Raw genomic sequence first — 25,861 nt, 5'->3', positions numbered from 1 at the left:
ATAGATAGATAGATAGATAGATAGATAGATAGATAGATAGATAGATAGATAGATAGATAGATAGATAGATAGATAGATAGAAAAAAAAGGGTCATGTGAGTCTGGGCTATGCTGTCCATTCTACTCCTGGTAGAAGTAGTTAAGGGTAATTGTTTATGAGTTATGCTTGAACTCAAAATGTCACACAAAGCATTTACAAATAAAATGCAGCTGCAGCTACTAAATGCTGCAAAATATCTTATTTATCCATCATTTTTGGCCGATATTGGCATATCAAGGGCCTATCTGTATCGGTGTATATAATTATAATATATAATGCAGTTATTTGGCGTGATTTAGGTGTTGGATATTATTTTTTGTCTTCTGTTTATTAAATAGTCAGCAATTGTCTGGCACTGAACAGTAATGGCGTTGTTTTGAGCTACTTATTTTATTCCTATTTATTCTTTATTTTCACAGTTATCATTTATAGAATTGGCTGACAATGTAACATATTGTTTTTACAATGTCGTATACCAATTTTCAACATTATTAAATAAAGTTTTATGTTTGAGAAAGTAGCTCTCCAGGTACCTTTACAGAGTGGTGAAAAATCAGTCCACAATCCACATAAATAAGGTGTATTTTCATTCCAACTGAAAAAAAACTATAACAGCCACAATATTGGTTATCGCTGGATTTTCCCCTCTAATATCAGTGACAGCCTCAAACTGCGCCCATGATTTCATTTTGCCAACAAAAAAAAAAGTGACAAAAAGTGTTTTATTTATCAGCATATGTAGTTTAGTGAACCAACACTGTGAAACATGGCTGTTTTTTTAAGTTTCTGAAAGTCGACACTGGAGATGTATGTCAGTAATATGGCAGTATAGCGTAATATAGTCACCTTCTTTTGCCTTTCTGGTCCTTTATTCAGTCATGTGTTCTAATACCAGTCATTACAAATAGTACACTGTAAAAAAAAAAAGTAAACAATAGCTACTCAATAAAATTGAGGCAACAGATTGCACGCAATATTATTAATTAAATCAAACTACGTTACAAGTTGAGTTAATAACAACTTAACAGGAAGTGCCTGTCGATTAAAAACGAACTAATTCTATTGTGTTGGATTCATTCAAAATTCTCTTGATTTAGAATTACATACACATAAAGATTATATTTAATGTGATCAAAATAAGTAGATTCCATCCCAAACATTTTATATTAAAGTTACTTAAGCAACTGCCTCAAAATCAAGGACGCATTTATATTTAATACATTTTATCAAATATATTAAGTAAAATGAAATGACTACAGAATAATATATTACAGTGTATATTACGTTACAGTAAAGCAGGGTTTTCAGTGTAAAATAAGTATGTTTAATTATTTCATTCCATCTTCCTGATGAAAATAAAGAAGAAAAGAGAAGGATATTAAAATAGAGAAGGGGGGGAAATTGTGCTTGGACGTCACAACAAAAAGTGAAAGAGGACATAAAACTGAAACTTACATTCAGGCCATGCTTTCCGATGAAACCTGACATTTCCTTTTTAAGCCTGTGACCCTTGGTATACATATCATATCAGATCTATATAATGGCGGAGTTAAAAGCCACAGAATAAAATGAGGAAATTAAAACCAGAATTCACTAGACATACCAATTGATTCTCACCACAAATGTCATGACAGTGTAACTACCACGCAGTGACAGTGGAAAGATATGAAATCATACTTTCATGACTTCATTTTCTTCTGAACGCACTGAAGGTGTTAACCACTGATGCCCACGGGATACATATAGACACTGTAAAGATCACAAGCCCACACTTAGTCCACACAAATCTAAACTAACTTGATTGAAGTTTTATCTGAAAAGCATTTTCTTTACATAGTCCAATAAAATGGAGGATTATCACCCTCATCTACTGACATTTTACTTTATTTTCCTGATTGTTGACAAAGGGAGATAATTTTAGGACAAAATCAAACCATGCAATGTGCCTTTTTTCTATAATATATTTTATTGTTACCAAGACACAATGAGTTATCTTGTATCTTTGTTTTATTGTTTTATTTTTTTGTTGATTTTTTTGCTATCTAATTGTATAAACCCATGTCGATATATATGCATTCATCAGGAAGACACAATGTAACTTACCAATGAAGTGGGGGAAAAACACAGATGACCCAAATGCCATCATTAACTTTGATGTTTTTTATTTTAAAAAATGTCGGAGTGCAAAATGTCCATAAACTATATGTTCAAAGGCCACATGACCATTAAACAAATACTGTGAGTACAAGCTTGTCAAATGTTAGTTGCACATGCAGGTTTATAGTTCCAATAACTAACACTTGTTTTTAAAATGATATTCCTCTATGTGTTGAACTTATTAATGTGGCTAAATTATTTATAACCACGGGGGAAGACCAGTGGAATGAGTAAGTGGTATTCTGTGGGACTGGAAGTTTCACTTTCCAGTCACGGAAAATTCCCTTAAATACAGGAAGCATGATGAGGTAAGTGTTTGAATAGTATATAAGGTGACCCTCAGCCTCTACTCCTCACAGTTCTCCTGTCAACAAACTCTTGACTCTAGCTAATCTCTCAGCTCCTTATCTTCTGTCTTCTTCACCATCTCATCTCGACCAAAGAGGAAACCAACAATGTCCAGCATCATCAAAGTGTTTCTGCTCCTGGCTGTCGTGGTCTGCCTCTCCAGTGCCCAACGTAAGTTTTTTTTAAAAATGATTTCAGCATCTACAACTCTATACATTCATATGTATTTTGATAATAACTTGCAGTTAAAAAATGTAATTAATTTTTCCCAATGTCTTTTTATCTAGTCTCTGATTCAGGACCACAGTGTCTGTGTCAACGTGTCAGGAATAAAGTCTTCTCTAAGTCTGACATTAAGGACATCCAGATCTACCAAGCAACCACCTTCTGTGGCAAAGTGGAGATTGTGTAAGAAACACTAAACTCTTTAATTATTGCATTAATATGTCTAGTATCATAGTACCTGCCTGAATCATGCTTGTGTACTTTATTTGGTCAAGCAACTTTTACACTTGAGCTTACCTTTATTGTCCATTCCAACAGTGTCACCAACAACAGTGGGCTTCGCTACTGCCTGAACCCTAATCTGAAAGCAGTGAAAAAGCTCATGGCTTCCATCTTGTGAGTAAATCAAACCTCATTTTCAGAACACGCTGACTAATATTAATCCTCCAGTGAATCACCATGTTAGATAGAAATAACAGTCACAAGTGACGTGCCTTTCCTCCGCACTTTTGTTATGCGTCTAATGTGTGTCCTTGTTTTATTGTCATTAGGAAATCAAAAACCTCTACAACAGCCAGACCAACTGAGGTCACTTCCACCCCAAGCAGCAGCAGCAGCAGCAGCAGCACAGCTCGCAACTGACTCTTTAACTCCTTGCACCAATAAGAAGCTCAGATGACCCCTGACCCATGCAAACAGTCATCTTCAACGGATATAAATGTGAAATGAATGTTACTTTTTGTTAATTTAACTATTTATTCTGATGTGCAACTTAAAGTATGTGTCCTTTTTATAATATTTCTTTTTATATGCATTTTTAATAGATGTATATGTAGTAAACAAAATTTAATGCATTTTTGTAATAAAAATTTAAAAAAGAAATCAAGGGAGCATTGAGTACTTGTTTTCTGTTCAAACTTTGATAGTGTTTGTGTCCCTTATCAACAGTGCGGCCTTGTGGTTCAGGGAAGCCATTGCAGGAAATACATGTATGTGTCAGGTCATTTATTTTGTGATGTGCAGAATGGGGTTGGGTTTCTAGACACATTTAATGGATCTTATTGGTACTCAGGGCTGAACTGGCCACCTGGCATACCGGGTAAATGACCGGTGGGCCGGCAGGTCTTCTGGGCCGAATGACTTAAAAAAAACCTAATAATAATAATAAGAATTTATCATTTCTTTATTGGTTGACTGATTACCCAATGGCGAATAAAACAGGTAGAGGGAGGGCCGAAGGCCAAGGCCCCTCCTCATTGGCCCCGTCTGCTGTCAATCAATCAGCAGTCACGTCACGGCCCGTCAGGTCTTTTCGGCGGAACAGCTTTGATTTTGGTAGTCACCTCTTCTGGTCATGTCCACACCTGCAGACGTTTTGGAAAACGTCTGCAGGTGTTACCACATTCATCCGTCAACATATTGACAAAAACTTTGTTTTGGAATATCAAAATGTATTGTTTGGCTTCTTTTTAGTCCTATTCCTCCGACCAATATTATATAATTAATTTAATAGTATTTATAGCCAAAGCTCATATCCGGAAATTCACTAGCCTAATCAAACACCATGTAGGCCTACCGTCTTGAAAGGGAAATGAAACAATACATTAATACAATTACTCAATCCGAAAACAAGAAAGCCATAAAGAAATTATTTTCTCTGTTTCCGTGTTTTTGAAGTGACTTTGTGTTGGCCGACCTGAAATGTACCTTGCCTTCCTGCACTCTATGATCTCACATAACTGTTAATTGTAATTATGTTTTTCTCGCTTGTAACACCCCTTACTCCTTATTTTGCTGTTTGTTTGTTAATGCAAAACATGTCAATAAAAAAAATAATAATAAGATTTTGGTAGAGTCATTGGCCAATTGTCAATAAAAAAAACAACAGGTAAAGGTAGGGCCGAGAGCCCTCCTCCTTGGGCCCCTCGGCTGTCAATCAATCAGTCACGGCACAGCCAGAACATTAAAATGTAGAAGAAGCGCATAGAAGCCCCAGAGAAATTAAGAGAAAATTAAACGACAAGCCCTACTGACAGATGCTGCCAAATGCGCTTAACTAACTGAAATGTTTAGTGCTGCAGCAGCTGGACCTGACTCAGCACGGCGACGGCAGGTAATGATGGAGGAATTAACCTTTAGGGAATTAGGAGAGAGAGGTGGGAAGATGGCAGCACCCGGCAACATGCGGTAAGAAGCGATAAATGGATCTCTGCCTGGCTCAAATATCATGAAGTCAGGTTCATAACTGTATTTTGTTAGCTTGCTAACTTTTTGAACACAGCATGTGTGGTCTGCTTGCTACATCATCAATGAATCGTGTGTATACGGTTGTGTACGAACGTTACTGGATGCGCGCGCAGCCAGAGGGCAAAAGCACAGGAAGAGAGGAAAGTTTCTCCACTATATGCGCACTGATGACAGTAAGTTTGGCACGTCCGGACTTTTAATGGGTTTTAACAATTATGGACTTAACTTAATTATGGTACTAGTTTAACATTCTAGTCCCTTGTCATAATTAAATGTTGGTCAGTCCTGTTGGTGTTATGAAGCTGATTCGCTGTTATCACTGCCAGTGTTACTGGTTTCCACACTAACTGGTTCCCGTGCTCGTGTGTGCAGCTGTGTTTTGCCTCAGTTAGCAGATTCGTCACATATTTAATAAACATAACTGGCGATTTTCAGGTCGCATCTCCTATCTAACGTGGATAATATTGTTGTATAAGTGAACACTACATCACAGCCACTATAAATAAAAAGAGAACATGAAAATATGTTTGCAAGATCAGTTAGAGCTGCATTCGAATTCACTACAGCAAAATTAAGTTGCTCTTACACCATCACCTCTACCTCGTGAACTACTCAAGCTCAGTGCTTCACTTCGCGGCAAGAATTATATTGCATAAGAAGCTTACTTCAGCATCCAGGGCAACATTTTGTTTTGGACTGATTTAAAAAAACAGGTTACCTTGAGCTGCACATCGAAAAATTCCCGAACAAATGTATCAAGTTTCTCCCTCTCTCTCGACTGACGCTACTGTCATATTTACCACCTCATTAGCCCGATATGGAACACATTGTGACCTATTTTATACAGTCTATGATTGTGACTAACAAATGTGTTTAAACAGTGACGATCTTACTTACACTATACTGTCAGCGCTACCTCTCGTCTCAGGAGTACCTTCTGAAAACACTTGAACATTTATATTTCAACAATGTCATAATAATCAGGATGGAGCAATTCAGTTGCTAATCACCAACATGTTACCAGTTAGTGTGGAAACCAGTAAGGACATGACACCAGCTTGATCAGTTGTTGATAGATTTGGAGGTGATAAACAGACTAGCATTTGGACAGTGAAGGTTATGATATTAGTGTGACCGTGTTAAATGTGCCAATAGGCCATTTCTGTCTCTGCAGAGTAATTTGCCCATCCAAAAGGGATCGTTTTCAATATGTAAACATTAGTTTCCTGAGCATTAGTAGAACATAATTTGACAGTGAGTTGACACTGTACTTTTACAGTACCGTGTGTCCTTCCGTGATTTCCTGCAGGCCCATGGGCTTGCTTTGTTCTGCTGCATTTTATTGCATTTATATTAAAGAGTGAAAGTGAACCAGTCTGACTTTCTTTGTTTTGATTGACACTCAGGGATGAGGGCTGTTTTATGTAGTTCAGAACCATTTCATTCATTTGTGGTTGGAATTCAAACTATCTATTGTTTGCAGTAACATAAAATTCCAACAGTTACTCTGGTGACTAAGGGTGCTTTGACAACCCAAAGTTGTGAAAGGGCACTGACCAGAGGAGCTGCAGGCAGACTCTGAGAGTACAAGTTCAATAACCCGTCAACGCCATGTGTTACTGGAGGCTCAGACCTGCTGAGTCTCATTGGCTGTAATACCCTACACCCATTATTTACACACAAACAAGCATCCATTCCCTGGATATTTCCCATAAAAAAAATATTTGGAGATCACTCCTGCTACATGTATTATTGCTCTCTTCTTGTCATCTCACCACAAGTAACAAGATTTTCTTCTGGAATCAGTGTCGTCTCAACCAAAGCGGAAACCAACAATGTCCAGCATCATGAAAGTGTTTCTGCTCCTGGCTGTCGTGGTCTGTCTCTCCAGTGCCCAAGGTAAGTTTTTTCAAAAACTTTTTCAGCATGTACAACTCTATCTTCTAGTGAGAGGCGCTCAAAGTAATTTTTTGTCAAGTTTAGTTGACAGACAATGACAGTAGAAGGAAAAAAATATTTTTTTGATGTATTCCTCTATGTTTTGGTAGCTGTGAGCAGCAATATGTGCAGTTATAAAAATCTAATTGAATGAAATTAAATAATTTTTTTTTAAATCTTTTTCTCTGGTCCAAGTTGTGGAGCAGCAGTGTCTCTGTCAACGTGTCAGGAATAGAATCATCTCTAAGTCGGACATTAAGGACATCCAGATCTACCAAGCAACCACCTTCTGTAACAAAGTGGAGATTGTGTAAGAAACACTAAAATGTGTAAACATGGGATTTGCTATTTGGATTTTTTGTGGCAACAGGAAGCCTGTGTATTCCCTCTGCAAACCTGGCACCCATAAAACCTAAAATGATATTTATATCTGTTTTAAAGTATATCAAAGGTTGAAGTCTGGTCTGCCTGAATCATGTATGCGTCTGTGCATCTACTGTATTTGTTGAAGAGAGTAATGTAACCTGAGCTCACCTTTCTTGTCCATTCCAACAGTGTCACCAACAACAGCGGCCTTCGCTACTGCCTGAACCCTAATCTAAATGCAGTGAAAAAGCTCATGGCTTCCATCATGTGAGTATATTTACAGACATAAATCCAAGCCTCAAACTGAACGACCAACAACTAATATTATTTCTGTGAATGTGAATGTCTTTATTTGATAGAAATAACAGTCACGATTTCACGTGCCTTTTCCACACTGTTGTTATGTGTCTAATGTTTTTCTTTCTTGTTTTATTGTCATTAGGAAACTGAAAGTGAAACCCTCTACAACAGCCAGACCAACTGAGGTCACTTCCACCCCATAAACTGTTGGATTAACGTGAAAATAATTTGTACATGGTTGCACATATTAGAATTGTGTTTACTGAAAATTATTTGTTCTTGATCAATATACTGAATTCTTATTTGTTAACTAAGATGACTTTTAAAGTCAACTTAAAATTCCACCTTAATTAATAAATTCTGGAATCACCCCTGGTTGTATTAGTTTTACATGATAATATACAGTCTGATTACTGATTTAGGTATTTTGTACATACAGTTTTCTCGAGGTAGCTGTGGCTCACTTATTGCTAACTATGAGTGGAAATGAGGCTTGTACATGTGCACCCAGTTCAACAAACAGAATATGCAGCTGTATCAATTTGTCTTTGTGCGTATGCAGTTTTAGTCATGAATCTTTATTTATGTGGCCCCTGGATTGCAGGGAATGGTGGTAATACTACATCAATTTGTCATTCATCCGAAAACAAGAATAACAGAAAAGAACATACAGCATTAAGCAATCTTAAACACAGATTTAATTAGAATAGAATAGAACAGTTGTACAGGTGATACAAGTACAACAAAATGATGTATGGGGCAAACCTTGATGCTTATCGTATATATACACAATACTGTACTTTCATTTCCTTTTATTTGTTATTGTAAATAGATTTATGTATTGTAAAGTTTTCTGCATTCTGGTCGTTAAAGTGTTTTGTTTAAAGACTGATTCTGTGGTGCGCCATATCAACAGTGCCACTTTGTGGTTGCAGCCTGCCATTGCAGAATTAGGTTGCCAAATATTAACCAACAAACCATTAGCCAGTTTCTCTCTAAAGCACCTTCTCAACACAATTTAGGTCTTACTGGTACTTACAATGTATCAGATACCAGAGGACACCAATGCTGCAGACAGACTGAGATTACACGGTGAATAACTCGCCAGCACCATGTGTTCATGCTCAATTTCAGGGATGGCTCAGATCAGTTGAGTCTCATAGGCTGTAGTCCTCCACACCCACTCACTCTCTCTCTCTCACACACACACACACACACACACACACACGCTGACATTCATTCCCTAGAGCAGTAGTTCTCAACCTTTGAGTCGCGACCCCCAATTTAACATGCATGTTGTCTGCGACCCCCTCTCACTGAACAGAATCTCACACGCACAGTTCAGATCATACAAACTCAGTTGATACGAAGAATTTTGGATAAATAATGAAGCAGACAACAACATAAAACATCTCTCTGTCTGTGCATTTATATATATTGTTTATATTTTATTGTTACTTTTAATCTAAGTTCTTGCTATAAGTTTAAAGGTCCATTCTGACCTGAGTGTGTAACAGTCAGCTTCAAGCCAGAGACTCCTTGGAAAGTAATAACTTGCTACTTTGGGATTTGTCAGAAAAGACACTAAAATACCCAAAAAAGAATCAAATTGACCAAAAAAGACACAAAATGACAAAAAAAAGACACAAAGTGACCAAAAAAGTACATAAGATTAGCAAAAAAGGACTTAAATTGACCACAAAATGACAAAAAAATGACCACTAAAAGAAACAAATTGACCAGAAAAGACACAAAATGACCAAAAAGACACAAAATGAACCAAAAAAGAAACAAATTGACCAAAAAAGACACAAATTGACCACAAAATGATCTCAAAAAAGACACAAAATGACCAAAGAAGACACAAATTGACCACAAAATGATCTAAAAAAGACACAAAATGAACAAAAAAAGACACAAAATGACCAAAAAAGACACAAAATGACAAACAAAAGACACAAAATGACCAAAAAAGACAAAATGACCAAAAAAGACAAAATGACAAACAAAAGACACAAAATGACCAAAAAAGACACAAAATGACCAAAAAAAGACACAAAATGACTAAAAAAACACAAAATTCCCCCCCCCCCCCCCCAAAATGACAAAAAAATGACCACAAAAAGAAACAAATTGACCAGAAAAGACACAAAATGACCAAAAAAAGACACAAAATGAACCAAAAAAGACACAAATTGACCACAAAATGATCTAAAAAAGATACAAAATGACCAAAGAAGACACAAAATGACCAAAAAAAGACACAAAATGACCAAAAAAAGACACAAAATTACAAAAAAGACACAAAATGACAAACAAAAAGACACAAAATGACACAAAAAGACAAAATGACCAAAAAAGACACAAAATGACCAAAAAAAGACACAAAATTACTAAAAAACACAAAATTACTTAAAAAAAACTTTGAGGTACTTGTTTGTTCTGCTACTTTATACATCTACTTCATATCACAAATATTATAATTTTTTTATTATACATTAATTTAATTACTTTAGATACTGTGCAGAAAACATCAACAAATCAAAATGATATTACATCAGTCAGTGCGTTTACATGCACAGTTTATTCGAGCTATGCCTAAAATTTGATTTTGGCGTCAGTTTACATGCAACTGAGAAAATCGAATAACTGATGGGAATGAATAAGACTTACTGATCAGATAGGGGAATTTTCACAAGCTGTGTGTGTGTGTGTGTGTGTGTGTGTGTGTGTGTGTGAGTGAGAGAGAGAAAAAAATAAAATTAGTCTCATACCTACAAGCTGCAACATACAAGTGATGTGCACATTATTGCATTATTATTAATAATACTAATTCAATAACACATTATTCTGAAATAGGCCATTTTGCAAGATGACGAGCCTTCTTTGTGGTATTTTAAGCAGCCGATATGTTTTGCCAAGACTTGTGATTTGAATATGTAAAATTTTGAATGCAGGACTTGTGAATGTTTATATTGTGTGAATTGTGAATGTTTACATTGTGTGAATTGTGAATGTTTACATTGTGTGAATTGTGAATGTTTATATTGTGTGGTGCTGTTACTTTTAATTTAGTAAAAGATCTATTCTTCAGGCATTGCTTGTTGGTGTTGTTGCGTTACTGCTTTTCAAAGCCCTCACATTTATCCGCACCACACTTATCCCCAAACAGGCTGCAGGGCTCTAAGTTTCGGCTGGTCACTCCCGTCAGCGGAGAGGTGCGTTCACTGTCGTGTGGACGTCTCAGCGCTCTGTTTACTCTGCATGTCCAAAAGTCATGGATGAACTAACCGATGAACAAACACACAGTATTTGTTCGTTCCGTCTGTCAAGTTGGTGACACTGTGACAAAGAAATCAGTGCAGCTGTGGAATAATTCCTACAGGAGACGATCAGAAATATTGACAGGTTGAGGTAAGTATTGCTATTAAATATACTGCATGCATGACAAGCTTTTAATGTAAATGTTGCAAGCCGCTGAATATTTAACATCGCATGTGGAGAACATACCAGTCAATAGATGATGTTTAAATACTCGATACTTTAGTTTTATATTAAGGTGGTCCCTCTAAAAGAAGGTTTAATGTAATTTCTGTTCGCCCATAATTATATTTTACAGATTCTTTCAGGCGTTATTCTCGCACGGGTATGGCGTGACTTCGGTTCCCGTTTTTGCAAGTCACTGTATCTGGCTCCCCACAGTGCTGACGTGAACAACAGCTGATGCATGCCGGCTGTCTGCAAAGTGCACGAGAATACAAAATACTGCCGATATGAATCTGTTTTAAAAAATCTGAAATTTGCTAAAATTTGGATCTTGCAAAAACTCATCATTCATTAAAATGAGGGAAGTGCAGGCGGATTCATTGCATTGGAAAGTGAGCTTAGATAAGGCTGACAAGGAGCACTGATAAGAGGTAGACAGGTTCAACATGACACAAGAGGGCTAATAGAGGTGTCTTTTTTGTTTTTTACATAATAAGGGAAAAAATTTTGAACAAGTTGCATCCTATCAGACAGGCAGCATTTCCTTATTTCAGAGAGTTTCATTTCCTTGTTAAAATGAGCCAGCTTGGGTTGTTTTTCTCTGCTTTGTGCAGACGCCGAGATGCTGGTATATGACTGTGACTGACATAAAACTGATATTAATGGCAGTGGTGTAACCAGACTCTGGTTCTATTTGGAGCAGGTCAGAAACAGGACACTATGCACTGTGCAAAGTCACAAGTCTCTGACGTGTTTATTCTCTTACTTGATCATGCACAGCCTCATAAACACATGCATGGAACAATTTATTATCCCCTCTGATTGTCATCAATGTGTTTTTGCAGTCCACACTTTACTTCCTTAGGTGCAGACCTTTCATCTGTGTAATGACACTCTAACACTGTGTGGTGAAGTGTTCAGATTTGGAGGTAGCAGCGTAAACTTCCACACAAGAGTCTCCTGTAGTCACCTCCTTTAACCTGGTGTCAAAATGGCCTCACAGCGGGGAGACACTCCAGGTAAGGCAATCATTTAGATTTAGGTGTGATAGTCTTAACATTTTTTTATTTGTAAAATGCCAATTTTGCCTCAATGTCAGAAATAGTTTCCTCACAAAGAAACAACACACAGTTTTTTCTTTGCTTCCATCCTTCAGCACTTGAGTCTGGAAGTTCATCAGGACTTTTCAGTGCATTATCATGTCCCATTGGTATGACTCGTCATTTCAGCTATGACGACCTCATGGATGCCCCCATACATTCACCACCTTCAGACTTCTCTGTCAACATTTTATGGAAAGACCCTGTTATCCCACAGCACAAGTTCCGAAACACTGCAGAGGTACTTCCCTGTTTGTTATCTCTGATCGAAAAAGGGTTTAGAACTGGTTCCTTGAACAAGAAGTTGTTTGTATTGGCTTGTGTGAAGTTTCCTGCAGGTGCATGTCTGGACATATTTAATTTGCTCTTGGTTTGTTGTGTAACTGGTTTGTAAATGAATCCTAAGAGAATGAACTTGTGTCACCAGGAAGGCGAGAGTGGTGGGAAGCTAGTGACTTTTGAGGCTTCAGTGCCAGTCAAGTCCCAAGTGCCTGTTGTGAAAGCCAAAGCCACCTCTTTAATGAGTTCTCTAATGATCAGTAAGTCAAGAAAAGCAACAGAGAAACTGAGTTGAAAAACAGTTGTTTTAACTTTGATAAATATCTATATGTGCAAGTTACACTTTCTGAGATACACTTACAGATGCAAGTTTCTTCACTATGTGTCACAGAATTATGTCCGCATCACGTTGATTGTCTTGCCATGGCAACCAAATATGAGTAAACCATCTTCAGAGCTGGCTTTAATGGAGTGCTGCATATTAAAACAATGACTCATTTTGTATCCATCCTATTCCCATTCTCACTTAGAGCAGACCCAGGAGAACCTCCAGAAGTTTGAGCACCAGGCAGGGCTCACTGATGCCGGATATTCTCCACGCAAGGGGCTCTCAGCTGAGGAGACCCGCTTTCACCGACTGGGTGACGGCACATTGCCAGTGAGTATGAACAAATATAAGGTAGAAGCCTTGATCTACCAGGGAGCAGTAAAAAGTTTCTCTTTGAACACTAAAAATAAGTCAATTAAAGGGCACATATTATTTGTTTGATGTCAGGTTAATACTTATATTTCGGCTTTCTACCAGAATATATTTACACCTTTTAAAAAAAGACATTATTTCTCTCATACTGTCTGTCTGAATATTCTTGTATTCACCCTATGTCTGAAACGTTCCTCTTTAAGCGCCCCTCCTGAAAAGCCTGGGATGCTCCGTTTGGCTTGCAAGAAAAAAATGTGCACCTTTGTAAAGGTATTTCTCAAGCTTACGGTGTAGATTTGCCTGGAAAACAATGATATCTGCTGAGCTCATGATTTGTGCAGACTTTACAGATTTCTAGGTGACTAGGCTCTGAGCGGGCCAATCACAGTTGTAACCTCATATAAGGCTGTTGAATAGGATGACTATCCAGTGCAACTCAGGAAACATAGATCAAACCATCAAACTATTCAGTGCTGATCAAATATAAATCAAGATTCTGTTAATGCGCTGCCTACCTCAAATGTTTTAAGAAGCACATTTTAGTGAATTGTTTTGCTGTAATTTCAGAAAGTTTGTGAGCTGGTGGCCATGTTTTTCAGTGCTTGAAACCAGTGCAAGCAATGCCCCAATCTGCCTGTGTCACTCAGTGCTACATCACAGGCTTTGCTGCTCAAATAAGGAAAAAGAAAAGGAAAAAATGGCAGCCTGGTCACAAACTTTCTCAAAATGGAAAATGGAAATGAAATACATAAGGCTGTAACAGATTTATACTGGATCATCACTGCCTAGGTTGACTGTTTGATCTCAGTTGGGAGTTGCACCAGATGCCAGATTTTTTCAAACCTACCTAATATAAGATCAATTATTGTGACTGGGTGGAAATATATATATATATATATATATATTGTGTGTGTGTGTGTGTGTGTGTGTGTGTATATATATATATATATATATATATATATATGTATGTATATATATGTATGTATATGTGTGTGTATATATATATATATATATGTGTGTGTATATATATATATATATATATATATATATATGTATATATATGTGTGTATATATATATATACACACACACACACACACACACACACACACATATAACACAGTAGTAACCATAAATGTGTACAAGTTGTTTGTCTCAAGACTGAGTTTGTTGGATTCCAAAGGATCAGAGAAATTTGATTTGGAAATGACACATTTTCATACAAGCTCAAGATCATACTTGAGTGTGATAACACCCTATAAACAACCAAAACAAGAATAATGTCTTAGTCATTAAACTATAACTTTCACAAATAAAAAGCCAAAATTGGGTGTAGAATATTAACCAGCTGTTAGGATTAGGTTTTATCTTTTGTCACAGAGGGATGTCGGTGCATACCCGCAGTGTGTAGCACAAAGGTTGTGTTGTCTCTTCTGTCTAGATTTATCCAGTTTTTCAACAGGGATGGCTCACCCACATGCTCATGTTTCTGTCAACTGACCTATGACAACAAACCAAGGTCTTGTGATGTTTAACACACAACATCACAAGTACATTATGAGGACTCCATTCCTACTGAAAGCATAATTGTGTCTGTCTTATTACTACTTGTGAGAAATTATATGATGATACCAAATTGATAAGCCTGCTGGGTGACTGCAGGGTTGATGGAACAGCGTCTTGGAAAACAAATTACGTAATCACTGGCGCTTCCAGCAGTAGTGTTGCCAAGCAACGCCCTTAAATGAATCGAGCCCCCTTATTTTCCCAAACGGACCAATCACAGAGCTCCTAACAAAAGAGACATTTAAGGCCCACTGCGGTGCTTACGAACGGTTTCATTTGTGTTTTCAAGACAAAAAAAACTTGATAAAACAGCTAATTATGGACAAAATTAAGGAATCGGTCGGACTGGAACGCCAGAGAAATCTAATTATAAAAAGGTATGTAAAAAAAAAATTGGCTGTAACGTTAGCTATTTGTGCATTTCGACCGGAAAGCAGGCCGTTAGCAAACCGACACTAGGTTGGCTGGCAAAGATAGCTGTCGAGCTAACATGAGTAAACAAACTAGAGCGAGATAGCTGAGTTTATAACGTTAAATCAATCAACGCAAACGTTTGCTTAACTGTTATACATCTGAATGGGTCAAAAGCAAAGTCACTAACGATAACTTTAGCGAGGTGGCTAAGTAATGTCAGAGTGTAGCGTTAATGAGTTCAACCCGTTAGCTGGTTGTTATGTGCCAGTCGGTTAGCCTTAGCGCTTCACATTCCGGTGATATTATCTTATGAGAAGGGGAGCTAAAGGACATCAATATGCCAGAGACCGCTCCTATGACTGTACATATTTGTTTAACACTATTTAGGAAACCGCCATGTTCCTATTTAACGTTAACCATTTTAATAAGCCTCTGTTTGTGTGCTCATGTATCATGTAAGCTAGCTGAATCAACATTGTATTAAATGGGGCACAAACAGGCACCATTCCTATTGTCCATCACTGTGCTGACGCCAGGTTATTTAAAATATATTCTATACTAACCCCACTCCTGCCTGCTATATGCTATGTGTTACTATAAATTAGTTGTAGACATATTTGTAGTCAAATATACCAGCTTCTCTTTTTTAAAGTTATATGAGAAGCCCGTTTTTACACTGAACGTATTTTTTATTTGTCTTTTTTTTTGTCTCCACTGCTGTAACGCATTATAATAAATCACAAATTAACTGTTTCTAATGCTAAAAATGTTGTTGACTCCTGATATTGTATATTCTGGCAGAGGTTCAGCAGGGTTGCATGGGTGTTGAAGTCCAAAAGGATACAAGCCCAAATAATGCCCAGGGGATGAAAAGCTATGGGGGCGATCCCTGTTATTATTTTGCACGATGACCACTGCCATGAGCAGAATGAAGGACCATATATATATACATGACTGATATGTGTTTGGAAGAGTGTGTTTGGATTTAAAACTAGCTTTATTTATTTTATTGTTATAAATTTGCAATTATTGTTCGAGTAGAGAGAATAGTAGTGATGCACAACTACATGTTGTGATATGGGTTTGCTGGTAGAGCAACCAATTTTTTTGAATGAATTCAAAGCAGTTTATACTCATTTCAATAATGACTGTACAGCTTCATGGGCTTACCTTATGAAAGCTATGACATTTAATAATAATAATAATGTGTTTCAATTATAAACTCTCTGGAACTCTGTCATAGAGCCGTTCTCTCAATGTCTCCCTTCACTCTCTCCACCCACACCACATGATCACAGCAGGTGATAGGCTCTGATGATTTATTTTGGGTTTTCGGGTTCAGAAAAACACTGCTGACCTCCTTACATTGTGTATTCAGGGAGTGTTTGCTCTTTAAATAAGATCAATGCTTAGTCTCTGACACATTGATTACAAACATAGAAACATGGGAGTGTCACAGCTTTGCCGGTTGCCTTGCACAGGGTGCATTAGTCAAAACTTATGCAACCACCCAGCTTCTGTTGTGAATATTAAAACTTTTTCTGATCACTGTCTAATAAACTGGGTGATTCTTTATCAGTGGAGAGCGTTCCTTAATTTTTGTGTTTTTTTTCTGTCTGTGCAGAAGTTGAAAATGCCAAGCGGGGACTTCAAGGAGGACAGGCTTACAACATCAGCACAATCCACCCCAAGTGGCACCCCTTCTGTCACCCCCTCCGTCACCCCCAGCGTCACCCCCTGTGTTAGTCCCCACACATCACCGGCTCTTAGTCGCAGGTAGGCATCATTCTGCTGAAATGTTTCTCACATTATTTGATTTAAGCCTACAAACAGAATGTCATGTCAAATTGGGTCGATCTGAACCCCCTTATCACAACATGCCCAATATTATGTGACGTATCCTTTCACTGTTTGATTGTATGTTTGCTTACTGCTCTTTATTGGTGGGAATGCAGGAGCTGGTTCCAGCTGAGTCCTGCGCCTTTTCTTGCCACCCCTGAGCTAACTAGTCCCAACCTCAACACAGACATGGGAGGAAATGAGGGGGGAGGAGGGGAAAGGTGGAGCTTCTTTGGAACCCGACCTGTGGTACAGAAGTCCCCAACTGACCCAGGTTGTGAAACCAGCACAGGTGAGAGGTTTACCTGCAGTCCTGCTTTTGAATCTACTGTATTACAATATTTTTATTGTTGTTTTTTTACAGCATTATTGCACAATGAATGGGATTGAATCTTACAGTAATAGGTTGTGCCACTACAAACTATAAAGAAGCCCCCGCATTGCATTTAAGTAATGACAATAATGATGACTCCCAGCCACAGATGAACTCTGGTTGTAATTCAATAGCTCTTATTGTCATCCGGGATTTTCTAGTGACAGGGAAGGGATATGCTGCAGATATAGTGTATGCTCCGAATTAAATCAAAAGTTAAACTCAGTCAGTACCACACCCAACAGCCAGCAAGAATAGATATACCAAAAAGTTAGCCTTTAAAATTATGTCACTGAAGTTGCTTCCTTTATTACAGGCAGCTTTAGGTCATTAATCAAATCTGTCACTTCCTCCCTTCTCCTGCAGGCTTCTCACTGCAGTCATACTTTGGCATGCAGAAGTCCAATACCATGGATTCCACCAACACCCAGGTCAACTTCAAAGTAGACGACCCTGCCAACTTCATGCCCCCCAAGATTGAAATCTCGGGTATTGAGCCGAAGCGTGCACCAACACGGCCACATAAACTTAAACCTCGGGACATGAATGTTTTAACACCTTCAGGCTTCTGAAGTCAGACCAACTGTGTAGTAACACTTCTGTACCACATCTTTTGCTCATTTCCCCTCTTTCCTTCCTCTGTCCCCTCCGCCTCCCTGCAAAAATCACTGAGGCTGAGAGGAATGAGGACCACCTTTAGTAATAACTCACCAGCCCCAGAGACATCATCGCACTGATAATCCTTCCAGCGGACCTACACTGATGGATTGTCATCTTCTATTAGTCCACCCCTTCACCTTCCTATCTCCTCCAGCTTACTGGTCCAAATAAAACACCATATGAAGTCACTTCATTTGTCATCACTAGAGATGGTATTACTTTGTAGTATTATTGTTGTTATGTCTTGTAATGGGTGCATTGGCATACATTGCCTTGCTGTCCTCGTTCCATTGTCAACGATGGCTTGAGATTGAAGTTGAAATATCTTGTCAGTCCTTTGCTCACTGACCAGCTATTTCAATTCCCAGTGCTCAGTTTCCTCATTTGTCTTTTACTACTTTATTTTAAATAGGCTCACAGATTTGTAGTTGTGTAGTGCTTCTCTGTGTTAGCATGCAGAGTATAGTGTAGGATGACTGATATTGTGCCTAAACTTGAAGCTTATTTTGATTTTTGGCATTTTTGCCAACTAAGTAAAGCTTTTGAATTTTTTTTTTTATTATATGGAAGAGCATCTTATTTGACCTTGTGAGAGTGTATGACTGATGAGCTGAAGTGATTTATTTTTTTATTTTTATGATTTTCATATTCATATGGTTCTGCTTTAAATCAACATTGCTTATTAAATAGTAGTATGTTTGGTTTATCACATTTTTTTATTGCATCACAATATTTTTTAAGATGCTATACAAATATGAAGAATTGAAGTGGTCATTTTGCTGTCATAAAACAAAAAAATCCTGCTGTTTTATTTGAAGAAGAATTCCAGTAAGTAATTGCACAAGGGAGATTGTCTCCCACTAATACTTGTAAATAAATCTGATATTTAGAAGCAAATCTTGTTTTCTGTTTTTTTATGCAAACAAATGGAAATATTACAAGCCCCCCACTCCTTTTTTTATTTTCATTTATTTAATTTTATTAATCCTATTTATTAATCGAGCAGATGCCTACATCCAAAGCAATGTACAACTGAGAGTTTATACAACAGAAGCAAGAATCCAGAAGACAACACGAGAAAGTGTGAGAGACTGACCGATATGGGTTTTTTTGAGAATTATGCCGATACTGATTATAGAGAGGAAATTAATTTATGGCCGATGGAATTTTTTGAGCTGGAATGAAAATCTACCTTTTTTATGTGGATTGTGCACTGATTTTACACACTGCAAATGTATCAGGAAGCTACTTTCTCAAACTTTATTAGATAATATTTAACATTGTCAGCCAATTCTATTAACGAGAATTGAGAAAATAAAAAATAATTTGCTAAATAAACATTACTGTTCAGTGTCAGTCAACTGCTGACTAAAAACAGAATTAATTAAAAAAGCTAACACTAACACCCTTTCTAAATAACTCCAAGCTATGTTTTCTGCATTATATATTGCCACCTGACAGGGGGAGTTTCCCCGGTAGGACGTACCGCATGGGGATCACGTTATTCCCACCGGTTCCTCTCCCTCCCATCAGGGGCCCGACCGACCAGAGGGAGGCACTGTAGCGACCAGGATCATTGCATTTTTTTTGTGGGAGGCCCCTGTAAGGGGAGAACATGCAAACTTCAAAAAGGCCCTTTTTGTGACACCGACCAGCCCCACGGGTGCTGGAGACATGGAGGTGGGGACACGCCTCCAACGCCCACAGCGTCCTGGCGGGAATCGAACCCAGGACCTTCTTGCTGTGAGGCGAGATCGATACCAACTGCCCCACCGTGCCCCCCAAAAAAAAAAAATTTTTATAACTGCACATGTCGGACAGCAGATACACTGGCCAATATGCCTTTGATAGGCCAATATCAGCTGATAATATCTGTCAGCCAATATATCTGTCGGCCTCTAGTAGGTGCCATGAGGCAAAGTTTGAATCCGATAGGGCGTAGTCACTGCACAGGGGCATAGCAGATTTTTTTTTCCTTTTTATGGTTGCTTAGTAAATCAAACTACAAACTACAGCAGACCAAAGAGCCATCACTTTTTTCATTTCATACATTTAAATTACAGAGCAAATCAGACGTGGGTGGTGATATGAAATGGGCTTTCTTTTTTCACATTTAGTAATTGTATACCATGCAAGTATAAGCTATAATATTTATAACATAATTCCTTGTTGCAGTCCGTTGCAGTAATCTCAATACATAAAGGTGAAATTTGACCCTACAACAAAGGTCATTTGTGGTCATTTTACATCAACTTTTAGCTACAGTCTTTGGCCAGAAGATGGTGCAACAAGCTCAGAATAAAAACAAATGGTTGTTGCAAAATAAGATTCATACTCATTAGTTGACTTTTATATTTCATGATGTCTTACATTACCCTGATTAAAAACAGAAAAATTTGTGTTTATGCTGGAATTAAAGTATGTATTAAACGGCCATAATATCATTGTTACCCCCAAATGAAAGGTGTGACAAAAGATGAGGAAATTAATTTTTCCAAGGAGACATGAAGGGCAGAGGTGAGAAGAATTAAGAGAAAAAAAGTCTCCCTGTTGACTCGTCTGTCAGGTCATCTCCTGTGTACACACCAGTTTAATTAATCTTATTCTGCTGCTGGTAGAGAGGTTGATTTTAGTGTAACAGCAATTAAATTGTCAACAACATTACAGGATAGATGAACGTTATTAGCTGCCCAACCTCCCCCCCTCCACATCAAAGCAAACATGCAGGACGTCCGACAATGAGCGAGCACAGAGAAACAGTCGGGAGCAGAGTCCTTCCCCCCGAAGGCTCAGCCATGAACTGGAAGGTTTACAGCCTTGTTAAAGCTCTCAGCAGTTATTGTCTGATGCTCTGTTTAGTGTGTGTCTGTGTGTGTGTGTGTGTGTGTGTGTGGTAGATTTATTACAGGGTGTGTCTGTTGTCCTCGTTTTTTTTAACTTACAGAGGCACACCAGGATCCACATACAGGACAGTGACTCGTGTTCAAAAGTATAACTCAATACCAAAGCTTCCTTCAGATTAGGTCTGAGATAAATTTTTTATTGTAGTGTGTGTGTGTGTGTGTGTGTGTGTGTGTTTTGTTTGTTTGTTTGTTTGTTTGTTTTACAAAAGGCTTCATGGTTCACACATTTAATATATATATATATATATATATATATATATATATATATATTTACACAAAACAAATGGCAAATTTAAACCACAACACAAACATAACTAAACCATTTACAGCAGACATAACACATAATATATATATATATATATATATATATATATATATATATATATATATATATATACATATATATTTATATATATATATCATTTCTGTACTTTACAAACATACTTACATGTACATAATAATAATATCATTAATAACCTTTATTTTTAGAGCACTTTGTATTGTAGAGTGCTTTACAAAGACAGGTCAAAACAGACAACAGACAAAAACCAACAGATAAAAGTAACATTAGAAAATGACAACATTCTGTGCAATTAAATGACAGTTCAAGGGAAGTTCAAGTTCAGGTAAAATCAGGAAAGGCTCTCAGATAAAAGCATGTTTTAAGAAGAGACTTAAAAGAGATCACTGACTCAGCCGACCTGATTTTCCTGGGCAGGTTGTTCCAGAGCCTCGGGGCCCTGACTGTGAACGCTCTGTCCCCCTTAGTTATCAGCCGGGACAGTAGGGAGACCTCTGCTCGAGGATTTTTCACAAAATGCTTTATAGGTTAACAAACAATATTCAAAATGTTGAATAGTTTAAATAGTTCTTGGATTACATTTTAATCTAAAAAATCTATAAATATGTCACATGTCTGTATTTTTCATTCATTTCTTTTGTGTTGTTCTTTCACATACCTAAGAATACAGAAGTATGAAATATTATTCCAAGGAACGTGCATGAGGGGTTTCCTCTGGTATAATCTCCTAAAATGAAATAAAATTGAGAATGTGTGGGTTAGATGCCGTTTTCACTTTAGATTTAATTTATTCAGAATTGTACTGGGGCGTCTGAAGGGAATGCACCTTTACTTAATTTTAGGCTGCTGTTGAGTGCCCAAGTCTGGTTTTCAGGTGGTGCTAAAGGAGCGAAGGTGATCATCAAATGAGACGGGCAAGTGCAGACAGAGAGCTTTCACTCAAAAGCCGGAGGTGGACAGTCATTAGTGACAATCAAGTGATGGATAGACAGACAGAGAGGAGATGAAAGGCAGGAAGAAGATAGGATGAAAAGAGTGCAACAAGGGAGAACGAAGATTTGGTGTAAAAGTACAAACACAAATGGATATATTTCTGTTTGAGGTATGCAACATGGCAACAGTGTCAGTCAGAACACTAAACCAAACTCACAGCAAAGGCAAGAGGAACAGTGGGTGGGGGAGTCTGGGAGGGAGAGACACAGGGAAACTGGGAAATACAGAGCAATGGGTGGAGTGCCCCAGCAGCCATGACATAATACAGATGGCTCTCCCTCTCTGGGTCCGACATGACGTGGTTGCGTAGCCCCCTCTTTTCGGCTCCCCGCCCCCCACCTCTGCTCCAATCCCACACAAATCACTGAGCTTAGTCACAGATGTGCGATGGCAAGCACCACCCTGCCAGAGTGTCCACGCACCAAAACAAACAGCCGGGTCTCATCTGCAATCTGAAACGACGCACTCACTTACTCATTTGTGTTTCGAAAACCAGGTCTGGCCAGATTCCTTCCATAACAACCGCAAAACAATGACTTTCCTCGGGATTGATTTCAACCCCTCACACCCCTATGACACAACTTAGACTTGCAAGTCTGGCTACCATGATGTGGACACATAAACAGGAAATAATGTGGTGCCAGTTTCCAAGAAACATTTTTTAAAGACCAGCTTGCTCCAGTGCTCAGGATTTTTGCGTGTTAGTGATACAACGTAATGTGCTCTGTATAAAGGTCCCCTTTGAAGAAGGTTGCATGCACTTTTATCTAATACGTGTAGGAGTGATAAGAGCAATTTGTTAAGGTAACTTCAGTAGTATGCTGGGAAATACTTTCACCGGCTCTATCATCAAATAGTAATAACCTCTTTTAAAGGCTCCTGTGTGGCTCCTGTGTTTTCTGTATCAGCAGCACGTGATACTACTGACATAGCAAAGAAGAAAATCAAGATCAGTTTCCTAAAGTTCCAATAAAGAAATCTGCTGTGATAAGATAATGAAGAGACAGACAAGACACTTTTAACAGGATTACATTTCATTTATTGCCCCTTATATATACAGTATATCTTATCCATCAAAACTTGTTTGTGTAACAAGCGTCACCAACCACAGCGAATGACTAATGCTATGTTTTTCAGTGGTTATCTAGTTATTCACTTCATGACACAAACAGCTGGGGACAAAACTTAACAAGGGATTTGAAGGGGGTCCCTTTTGACGTTTGCTGCTGGGTGGGTTCCCTGTGCTGTATGCTACGCCAGCTGAAACCAGAATCACATCTGGGGCTGATTCACAGTGAGCTGGCCCGGAGGTGAACCCACCAGGCTGAGAGGAGCTTGGGGAAAGGGGGGGGACGATGTGTTCAGGTACTGTATCCTGTGAAAGTAAACATAAATCATGCCCACTACCTGTGGATAGGGTTACAGTGTTACAGCAGTTAATACAGATGTAGGTCACACACAAATCAAATCAGTGTGCTTATGTTACGCAATTACAAACTGCTGTACCTCATAAATTGTGTAGACGTGAACTCCGTCACGGCATCTCTGTGTCCCCAAAGAGCCCCTGATGAAATTGAGTGTGCAGCTACAGTGTGTAGGGGATGTATGTGGGGGATCTGAGCTGCACATAGAGTACATTTCAATGGTTTCTCAAGTGTGAGGCATGTGAAGTCTTATTTTATACATTTTTACGACTATGTTTATATATTCAAAAATGCTCTGTATTGTTGTAAAGTTGATAGGGGGAAATATTTTGCTAAAAAAAGACCTGAAAATCTAATTTCCTGAACTCTACCGTAACTTGGCTGTCTTTCCTGCTGATGTGATGCTATCGAGAGGTGCTAAACATCTGTATCCTGTGAGGCTGCAAAACAGTTTGTATAATGATTGCTACAAAAAGTAGCCAAATGCACCATTGCGCCAAATCATTTTTGAGCAATGTAATAGTCACAGGTAGGTTGTCTATGAGGTAGGTGGGTAGTGAGATTAAAGACAAACAAAGCCAGAACTTTCAAAAAGGAGACTGTTGGAAATTATGTCTGGAAGAAGTGTTTCTCAAGTTTAACCCTGTTCTTTATTCCTAACCTTAAGGAAGTGTTTTTGGTGCATAAACCTTTTACAACATTATAAACGAGTCTAAAGTGTCAGCTTGTTCTCCTGTCAAAAAGGTCAATATAGGTCCTGAATACAGGCAACAAAAAACGAGCGATATTGATGCATTTCACCGACCCCCGCAAGTTAAAATGGCAGATATCCACCTTCGGTTGGAGGCTGGGGTGGTTGATGATCTGAACAAATGCCAGACTTTCGCCCAGGAGAGCAGGGTTAGCGTCCCGTGTGAAAACAAAAATGTACTTGAAACACGTTTTTTACGTAACTTGAGGTAGTCATGTGACCCTTGTAACTACTTCACTTCCAGCATTTATATTTACTGTTTAAACTGTCTTTTATATCGCCTTACCAGGAAGTTTTTTGCCCTTAAACCTAGGTCAGTGGTTTTACAACATAAATCTACAGAAACTGCAGCCTTTTTTAAAACCACAGACGTATGTGTGTGCTATTTTTAGAACATGCCGCTGTACTGCAAGCCGAGATATGTACATTTGTGCCTTGAAACCAGAGCCATTATACGTACCTATGTGTTGTAATGGGTGTGACTGACACACAACCTCTTCTGTCATTGGTTTAGGGTTAGGGTTTCTTGGTTCATTAGAAAACGTTGATCAAATTAGCAAAAGAATAACAAAACTGTGTCACAAGTTTAAATTGGGTTTTAGCTACCTGCTAAAAAAAGTGCATTTTCAGAAACCAGAAGATGTTACCTTCTAGATGTAGTCTCTCGACATGCATTTGTGCTTACAGTTGTGTGTCAATCAGCTGATATGTATTATACTATTATCTATTGGTACCAGTGTATATGTTGTCCAACATTGCATGTACAATGTATCATAATGTTGAATGTACTTTAATAATTTGTTTTAAAGAGCAGCCCTCTGGTTACCTTTGCATATTCATAGTGCTGCAAAATGCACACAGAAAATGTCTTTTTTTATTCCAGCTCAAAAATGTACTATATGGCTGCCATTGAATATTTCCCCTTTAACATTGGTATTTATCTCTAAAGTCCCATATCAAATGATCCCAGTTGCAAGCTTTGGCTCAAAAAATGTTTTGGTCTTACTTAACCCTTCCCCTTTTTTCTGTATGTATGTGGAGGGCCTAATAGAGAGAGGGATTACCTTTGTGTACTGCTTTATTGATCGATACATTCAATTCTTCTGTTGTTATGACCCCAGTTTCCAGTCTCTGGCCACCAGGCAGTTTGTCTCTGTGCTGTTCATCAGGCATTCTCCTGCCATCCCCCACTGAGAAGCAGAGTGTATTGTTGGGCCCTCCTGTACTGGCCCCCAGGCCCTAACATGAAGCAGATGTGGAAGGGGAGATCCCCTACAACAAGGTCTGAACAGTATACCGGAGCTCGCTAGAGCCACATCCGGCTGATGTACTCACTGATGTCTAATACTGAGAGAGAAAATAAGAGAAAGAAAGCTTTTAACTCCACCAGATACCAATCAAAGAGCACTCTCTGTGTGTGCGTGCTCGAAAGTGAAACATTCAAGCGTATGAG

General features: G+C 38.3%; 3 protein-coding genes and 1 long non-coding RNA gene across 6 annotated transcripts; 3 read left to right on the top strand and 1 right to left on the bottom strand.

The window, feature by feature from the left end:
• The first annotated feature begins 2,396 nt into the window (after positions 1-2,396).
• Positions 2,397-3,643, top strand: LOC131981588 (C-X-C motif chemokine 6-like). Its single transcript, XM_059345962.1, has 4 exons — positions 2,397-2,716; positions 2,833-2,953; positions 3,089-3,166; positions 3,322-3,643. The coding sequence occupies exons 1-4, from the start codon at positions 2,653-2,655 to the stop codon at positions 3,410-3,412; spliced, it is 354 nt and encodes a 117-aa protein (XP_059201945.1). The 5' UTR covers positions 2,397-2,652; the 3' UTR covers positions 3,413-3,643.
• Positions 3,644-3,939: 296 nt separating this feature from the next.
• On the bottom strand, positions 3,940-4,415 carry LOC131981591 (uncharacterized). The gene is made up of 2 exons (XR_009395313.1): positions 4,347-4,415; positions 3,940-4,134 (listed from the first exon to the last, which is right to left on the bottom strand). It is a non-coding gene; the product is annotated as an uncharacterized LOC131981591 (long non-coding RNA).
• Positions 4,416-5,127: 712 nt separating this feature from the next.
• Positions 5,128-9,324, top strand: LOC131981587 (C-X-C motif chemokine 6-like). 2 transcript variants are annotated; one of them, XM_059345961.1, is made up of 5 exons: positions 5,128-5,190; positions 6,824-6,916; positions 7,151-7,265; positions 7,511-7,588; positions 7,764-9,323. In XM_059345961.1, the coding sequence occupies exons 1-5, from the start codon at positions 5,175-5,177 to the stop codon at positions 7,822-7,824; spliced, it is 363 nt and encodes a 120-aa protein (XP_059201944.1). In that variant the 5' UTR covers positions 5,128-5,174; the 3' UTR covers positions 7,825-9,323. The 2 variants fall into 2 exon arrangements, with proteins under 2 accessions (XP_059201944.1, XP_059201942.1); XM_059345959.1 differs by having other exon boundaries at positions 5,139-5,199; positions 7,764-9,324.
• A 1,514-nt stretch (positions 9,325-10,838) lies between these two features.
• kiaa1191 (KIAA1191 ortholog) lies at positions 10,839-18,736 on the top strand. Of its 2 annotated transcripts, XM_059345957.1 has the most exons (8): positions 10,839-11,035; positions 11,953-12,126; positions 12,264-12,448; positions 12,635-12,746; positions 13,017-13,144; positions 16,789-16,940; positions 17,120-17,295; positions 17,743-18,736. In XM_059345957.1, exons 2-8 carry the CDS (start codon positions 12,099-12,101, stop codon positions 17,946-17,948), a joined length of 987 nt encoding a protein of 328 aa, XP_059201940.1. In that variant the 5' UTR covers positions 10,839-11,035; positions 11,953-12,098; the 3' UTR covers positions 17,949-18,736. The 2 variants fall into 2 exon arrangements, with proteins under 2 accessions (XP_059201940.1, XP_059201941.1); XM_059345958.1 differs by lacking the exon at positions 10,839-11,035 and having other exon boundaries at positions 11,072-12,126.
• The last annotated feature ends 7,125 nt before the right edge of the window (positions 18,737-25,861 follow it).

This window comes from Centropristis striata, chromosome 12 (genome assembly GCF_030273125.1).
Source record: "Centropristis striata isolate RG_2023a ecotype Rhode Island chromosome 12, C.striata_1.0, whole genome shotgun sequence".
Classification (NCBI taxonomy): Eukaryota; Metazoa; Chordata; class Actinopteri; order Perciformes; family Serranidae; genus Centropristis; species Centropristis striata.
The sequence above is the reverse complement of the archived record's forward strand: the minus strand, read 5'-3'. Positions and strand labels throughout refer to the sequence as shown.